The 8,068-nt window shown below is 31.8% G+C and overlaps 1 protein-coding gene and 1 long non-coding RNA gene across 2 annotated transcripts; one reads left to right on the top strand and one right to left on the bottom strand.

The window, feature by feature from the left end:
• Window positions 1-708: 708 nt before the first annotated feature.
• LOC106296360 lies at window positions 709-6,892 on the bottom strand. Its single transcript, XR_001261183.1, has 3 exons — window positions 6,727-6,892; window positions 1,394-1,473; window positions 709-918 (listed from the first exon to the last, which is right to left on the bottom strand). It is a non-coding gene; the product is annotated as an uncharacterized LOC106296360 (long non-coding RNA).
• On the top strand, window positions 4,565-5,930 carry LOC106296359 (60S ribosomal protein L9-1; the record flags this gene model as incomplete). The annotated part of the gene is given in 3 exon segments (XM_013732482.1): window positions 4,565-5,011; window positions 5,099-5,221; window positions 5,666-5,930. Coding segments are annotated over 3 exon segments (585 nt in total). The 3' UTR covers window positions 5,753-5,930.
• Window positions 6,893-8,068: the final 1,176 nt, after the last annotated feature.

The following is an 8,068-nucleotide window of genomic DNA, read 5'->3' as shown; positions in this document are numbered from 1 at the left end:
TAATTGTATTGTAAAGATAACTGTATTGTAAAGGATAATGGTCCACTCATCAATATATCATTGCCCAAATTTTAAAATCTTTTATGTTTTTATTTGGGGGTTAACATTTTTTATTATTATGTTTTGGTTGTAGCTGAAAGAGTGTATTGAAAATTATCTCCAACACTAAGTCGATAAGGCAAACTTAAATCCAGTTTTGGTGTTATATTATTCTTGTTTCATGTAGAAACTCTGAGTATCTCACTTTGTTGTGTTTTTTAGAGAATGTACATAATCAATTGATTCAGATTCAAGTGCTTCTCACAATCGCTACCTTCGTGGCTTTTATTTTTTTGGCCGCGAGTTTTTGGGATGTATCTCCTTGAAACTGTTTTTAGAGATGAGGCGATATTCCAATGGTGGCATTCGTATAATAGGTTTATTCTCCTGATTCTAAGAGAATTTTTACCATTGGTATAATGGAACATAAGGTTATAATTTCTTAAATCAATTCTCAAAGATAAACAAATTTGAACGTGAAACTGATTTTTGTTCATTTAATAATAACCTGATAAAGTAGATTTCCCATGAAATTAACTAAAACTTTTTTTGATCAAAGAAATAAACTAAAACATAGAAGAAGAAAAACTCAAATAAAAAAGGTTGAGAATGAGAAGTCTTAACGCAAACTCATTTACTCCTTAGGTCAGACTTCAGTCTTATGCGGGTCTTCTTAGCGGAGTGACAATCCTCCAAAGCTGGTTCTTCTTCCAGTGTTTCTGACATCAACAGGGGGTCAGTTGGTGGATCTGTCTTAGCTGTTCCCTTTCTCGACCACACCATCAACAGTACAGCCTTTTGTCTTTGTTGCACAACTCTGTTCACAACAGGAGAGATTCTTGTCTTATCAGCTGCAGCACCAGGCAAGTCATTAGCTCCCTGCCCATGTACAATAACAAACAATAGTCAGTGCTCTCAGATGTTAAACGATTTAGTGAAGAGGGTTATCAAACCAAAAATATGATATAGGCCTTACGTTTTAGGTAACTTTTTCTAGCATCACATTCATGCGTAAAATAAAAATGTGCTCTAGAGGTTGCATTTAATTGAGAAAAGCCGACATGGAATTACACAGAGTAAAACAATGAAAAATATTCAACTGAGATACAAATGTGTCGCACTTTAAAGATCTTTTTTTAACTCCAACTAACTCGAGGCTGGGGTTTGTCGATACGGCCACGAGCCACCTTTGGTCACACCTGATCTTACTAATTTCTCATCAAGTAGAACAGCTAGGGCATCAAATACACTCAAGCATGAAGACAATTCTCTAAATAGACGATGTGGGTTACTAATATTCATTTCCAAATTTTAAAACAAAGGTGACGTAATGGAAGAAAATTTAGCTAGCTACCTGAGTTACTTCTCCCATTATCTGGTTGGCTTGGCGCTGTTAGTAATCGGTTAAAACACATTCAGATTCTTAATATCCACCTGTGAACCGACAAAAACATGAATCATCAACCAAATACAGTAAAAATTTAGCTAGCTACCTGAGTTAATGGCATATTCAGTGGCATCGAGCCTAATTTTCATATGTTCAGGTCAGGTACAGTCTCGAGCAAAGGAGGTCCTGCTCTATTCAGATTTAGATGCATCATAAGAGCAAACAAACGTTAAGAAACGGCTAGGAGAACGTTTTTTGGAATGAGTAAAGCCGATAATGGTGATGCGTGAGATGGTTAGGCTGTAAGATATTTGTACGATGTAGGTCTTCATCGATTACAGAAGACTTATTTATAGGCCAAACTTGTATATGTTACAGAAACCGTTCGTGAACCTGAATAAATGAGGCAGAGTGGGAGGAGAGGTGGGGTGGAGTTTAATGACTTAATTAAAGCATGTGTTTAAGAAAAGGAGAAAACGTTACAGAAAATCTAATCGGAGACCATGGCAAACGATAGGGTTACGAGGTCAAAGAGGAAGAGGAAGAGGAAGACAAAACTGATCTAACCTTTGGAACCACAGTTATGAAATTAGGAAGAACCCAAAAATAACTAAAGCCCATCAATGTTTTTCACTAAACGACAGATTCAGAAAGAATAAGAAATTGTCTCTTTGCTTGACACGCGTCGAAAAATGGGATATGAGAGGTGTGGTGGCGCATTGTGGAGTATTTCTCTTATACTTTATTATTATATAAGATAATCTTGAGCCCGTTGCGTTGCAACGAGTTTTGTTTGATGTTTTAATTTAATAAAAACCATAAAATAATAAATCACTTTATTATAGTATTATGATTATTATTTTTGCATATGTTGTTTGAGATTTATTTTATTATTAAAACTCATTTTCGTACATAAGTTCAAATTAATATTTGTATTATATAATCATGATGTATAGATGAGTTGTTATAAACTTTATACTAAGGATTACAGAAAATACTACACATAAACATTTAAACTGAACACAATGTGAAATAAGAAATGAAAAGAAAAAAGAAGTGAAAGTTAAATACATCAATCGAATCAATGACAACATTATACATGTTCTTTTGTACTTATTTCATGTCTTATTAAATAAGTATTAAAAATTTTATTTTGCTAGGATTTCTTTAAAAAGAAAAAAATTCGATTTTATAAATCTCCTATTTATTTACAATAAGAAAATAAAAAAATAATATTAAATACTCTTTTACAATTTTGATTAAGATTTTAGAAAATGTAAATTACTCTCATATAACCTATTACAATTATCTTCTTTTTAAAATTTTTAAAAAAGTATTGTTATCAAATAATTATTTTTAATTATTAATAAATATTTTTAAAATTGCTATTTTTACAATTCGTATCAATACTAATTTTACACTTCTTTTGCTAATTGAATAATTTTTAATAATTTTAATATCAACTAAATTTTTACAATTCTCTTTTGGTTAGGACATATTTAACATATTCACACATACTAATGTTTGACAATAACATCAAAATTTAAAATTATGCTAGCATCATAAGATGTAATAAAGATAATAAAAAGTTGAGTTGTATCAAGAAATTAAAAGAAAATACTCAGTTAATTCTTTTCATGTAAATTCTATTGTGTTTTGTAAAAATAATATGTGGAAGCTTAAACCTAAATATAGATCTGAAATATTTGTAGCTATTTTTTGTCATATTTTTTAACATACAATTATCTATTAAAAAGGAAGGTTGTTTACTTATAAGAAAATAATGAGAGTACTTTTACAATTATATTTTAATTATCCTTTAAAAAAAGTAATATTATTTATTTTAAAACTAGTTTTTCTTCATCGTTTTTATTAAATAATTCATTGTACTTGTAGGATTTTACAATTCGTTTTTGTTTAACATTTGTTTCTTAAAAATTAATGTTTATCTTTTATAATTCTCTATCTTTAGTATCTCTTAAAACAAAGATTATAATGAAAACTAATAATAACAATAATAATAATAATAGTAATAATAATAGTAATAATAATAATAAGACTATTAAATAATATTTATAATTAATTTTTAAGAAAAATCTTTTTTATTATTTTAGTATATATATTTTTGATTATGATATAGTTCAACACATATGACTTTTTTAAATATATAACTATCATGTGTCACAATCATGTTAATTAGCAATTTTGAAGGACCAAGCTCAATATAATCTTTTATAATTATATTTCCACTAAAAGTTTAGAAAAGAAATTTATATTAAATAAATTGTTTTCAAATCTATTTTTTAGGATTTTGAAAAGGGAAAATTTCTAAAACAATTGCTACTAAATATATTTTTTTAAATCGTTTTTACTATTAAATAATTTTTAAAAGTTTTTGTTTTAAAATTCATTTTTTATTCTTATTATATATATTTTTAATCATTATATATTTAAACACATGTCACAATATTAGAAGAAAAATTATTATCAAATAATATTTTGCAATAATCTTTTGATTAGGATTTTAAAAAAGGAAAATTACTATTAAATAATATATAATAAGATTTTTAATAAAATACATTTTTTTAATATCTTAGTATATATACTTTTAATTATGAAATCGATTAACACATGTCACAATCTTAAATATATAATTGTTATGTGTCGCGATCATGTTAATTAAGAACTTTGAAGAACCAAGCTTTATATAATAAGATAGATAGATATATTAACCACCTTAAAAAAAGTATTTATGATTATTTTGCTGGTAAAGGGTTTCATCTCTTAAGTACCCAGGTGATCATCAGCTTGGAAGTCTTATGAGAAGATGGTTTGAGGTGAATGGGTGAAGGGAGATTAGTAGATTCTTGGCCACGATTTTTTTTTTCTTTTCAATTCTTTACCTTGTAATTTGTAAATTTCTTTTGAGTGATGAATGAATTTAAAATTTCACCAAAAAAATTAAAGAAAAAAAAAAAACATTAGGACCGGCGAAAATGGACAGCAATACGGGCCGGCCCATTAAACACATACTCTCATGGGTTCGTAACACAAGCGGAAACCCTCCTAGGGTTTCATTCATTCATTCATTCTAGGGCTTCTTTGTTCCCTCCTTTAAAAACGCGGCCGCAACTTCAGAAACCTCCTCCCTGAGCCTAAAAGAAAACAGAGCTAAAGAAAGAGAGAGTTGAGCAAGAAAGCGAGGAGAAGATGAAGACGATCCTTTCTTCCGAGACGATGGACATCCCCGAGAGCGTCAGCATCAAGGTTCACGCTAAGGTGATCGCAGTCGAAGGACCCCGCGGCAAGCTCGTTCGCGACTTCAAGCATCTCAACCTCGATTTCCAGCTCATCAAGGACGCCGAGACTGGGAAGAGGAAGCTCAAGATCGACTCGTGGTTCGGATCTCGCAAATCAAGTGCATCCATCAGAACAGCTCTTAGCCACGTCGATAACCTCATCACCGGTGTGACCAGAGGTTTCAGGTACAAGATGAGGTTCGTGTATGCTCATTTTCCCATCAACGCTTCCATCGGCGGTGACAGCAAGTCCATTGAGATCCGTAACTTCCTTGGGGAGAAGAAGGTTTGTGTCTTCTTTCTTAATCTCTGATTTAGCTTTTGCTGATTTAATTTTTTTCTTACTTAGAAATGTATTCATTGGAACATATAGGTGAGGAAGGTAGAGATGTTGGATGGTGTAACCATTGTTCGGTCTGAGAAAGTTAAGGATGAGATTGTTCTTGACGGAAATGACATCGAGCTTGTCTCAAGGTCATGCGCCCTAATCAACCAGGTATATTATCGTTAAGATTGCTTTATCTATTTCGGGTGATAGATGAAATTCATTATCTCTTTTTGTTTGGTAAGAGCTGCGTTGATTCATTTTCTGCTCGACTGCATGGGGATTGATCTGAGTTTCTCATACGCACTTACATTATCACGTAGGAAAAAAAACTTAACTTGGCCGAGTTTGCATACTCTTCGTTCTTACTCTTGTGTTTATAAGTTTTCTTTGTTGGTTTTTGATAACAATAGTAATTTGGACTAGTATTCATGTTGTTTGTTTGTACCCTTCGTATTTAGACGGAACCTTCTAGTAACTTACATGTGTATTTGGTGGATGTTTGAATTTGGGATTTACAGATGTATAGTGAAACCATTTTTGATTAATACACTGATTGATTTTAGACACAAGTGTAAGAAGATAATCACAATGGGTTTTGTATTTATTGTGCAGAAATGTCACGTGAAGAAGAAGGATATCAGGAAGTTCCTCGACGGTATCTATGTTAGCGAGAAGAGCAAGATTGTTGAAGAGGAATAGACATTTATGTCTCGATCATCTTTTGAATGTTTAGTTTGTTTTTCACAGACCAAAATCTCACCGGTGTTGCAAAACTCGGCTTATCCCTTGTTGTCTTTTTGTTCGAGATTTTTATTTACTTTTGCAGAAGTTTTTGGACACAATTTGCTAGTCTTTATACCCATTTTACTCTTCTGAATCGTCTTTTTTTTTCGCTTCAACCTATATTGTACACGTTCGTAGATCTTACAAGAAATTTCGACCACCACTATACATGTAGGTTTGCTTACACTACCGTATCGACCTAAAGTAGACACTCAACTAAGGCAAACGAGGATAATTTCATTCAAAGGAAAGAATCTTATACTATTAGCCAAAGACCATCTCTGTATTTTTACCTCTAAACTAGAGGAACTCTATGATAGAGATGTGTTTTGCTATAATGTATTTTTCTAAAATGGAGATCTCAAAATATAGAGGAATGCTATTTCTTCTTCTATAAATATAAGATAAAATAGCAATCTCTATTTTAGAGGTAGAAATAGAAGTGGATTAGAGTTATTTTGTCTTTAAATGCTATTATAGAGGTAAAAATAGGGAGGGTTGGAGATGCTCTTATGTTACTCTAATGTTACTTCGAAATATTACCAAAAACTGCTTTTAATAACTGAAGAGATTTTAAAACTTCTAAACATACCTATGGATTCTCAAATCCGTTAAACACATACACAAATTCGATTTTACAGTTTCACCATACCCCAATTTTAGTTAACCGATGTAAACTAACTTTGACCGAGAATCTGTGAATCAACTGTTAACCGTACCAGATAACAAAACGATGCTGTTTAGATTTTAAAAAAATCAAAAACTAAAGCGTCAATACGACGTTGTTTTTCCTAAAAATCAAACTTCTTTCTTCTTCCTTGTTAACTCGTGACAAAGAACCCATAATCGAGATTTCAAATTGATAGAAAACTTGTAAATCTATTATTTACCTCATCTACCCCAATCATGAATCAATAATTCTTCAGAACTCTTCGTTAGCTCTTGAAATTTCCCCAATTTAGTAGGTTCTTCGAAACCCTAATTGCTTTAGTTTTCCCAATTTGTTTCTCTGTGCGAGTTAAAGAGGAAAAAGAAGAAAGTTTAGATGATTTTTTAGGCATAAAGACGTTGTATTGAAGCTTTTGTTTTAATTTTTTTTTAAATCAAAATGGCTTTTTGTTTTGTCTTTGCTACAGTTAACGGTTGACTTACGAATTTCGGTCAAAGTTGGTTTACATCGGTTAATTAAAGTTGGGGTATGGTCAAACTGTAGAATCGAGTTTATGCATGTGGTATGTAGTGAACAAACTCGAGAGTCTAGTTATGTTTCGAACTTTTAGAAACTCTTCAGGCATGCAAAAAACGTTTTCCCCTTTTTTTCCCCACTAGTTTTAGTCATATATGTACGGTTGAACCCCATTAAGAACATAATTGTCTAACAAAACTTGGTACACGCCTTTCATCACCAAAATCATCAACGTACGTTATATGCATAAAATATTCCTCGTACTCCTATTATCACCGAAAACCAAACTATATCAAACATTGTCATATATTAATCGTTTCGTGTCCTGTTCTGAGTGTAACATGAGGGCTTCATCCTATAATTACACGATATCCAATAGTCTCGAAGTATATTGGTAAGAGTTTGGCTTACAGACGACTATGAATAGGGAAGTTCGGCTTAGAAAATGTTAACTTAAAGTTACATTATTCTAAATTACTCCACTGATCTGTCTAAATTGAAATAGAAATAGAAATAAAATCAGCCTCCACTCATTCGTCATTTTGGTTTGCTATCCTAACTATTGATAACAAATCGGTTGTGCACCTTCTTCAACAGTTAGATATTGCTGTGTGTAGAACATATATGTACCTGGATAACAATTAGTGATTGACTTCTATATAAGCAGAAACATAAACAAAAAATAATATCAACCAAATCATCAAAGATTACTGGATATAGCTGTTGTAGTGTTAAGGGAAAATATATAGCATAATATAAAAAGCTACAAAGGATTTATACATCTGATCAAAACAGAAGTCATTATACATAACAAATGAGGACATAATAAAACTATAACACCCGACCGCCAATGACTAATGGACCGCCCACAACCGCTCACTCGACCAGATGGTTCCATTCCGTCTGAAGAGCGGTGCGTTAGTTTTCCGAAAACTCGAAATCATTGTTTACTGACCATGCAATCACCACATGACATTTCCCTGTGCTATGACCTCACTCGCACGCTATCGCGAATCACTTCCCGGTATGTCACCCATCATTTCACT

The sequence above is a fragment of the Brassica oleracea genome, chromosome C6, assembly GCF_000695525.1.
Source record: "Brassica oleracea var. oleracea cultivar TO1000 chromosome C6, BOL, whole genome shotgun sequence".
NCBI lineage: Eukaryota > Viridiplantae > Streptophyta > Magnoliopsida > Brassicales > Brassicaceae > Brassica > Brassica oleracea.
The sequence above is the reverse complement of the archived record's forward strand: the minus strand, read 5'-3'. Positions and strand labels throughout refer to the sequence as shown.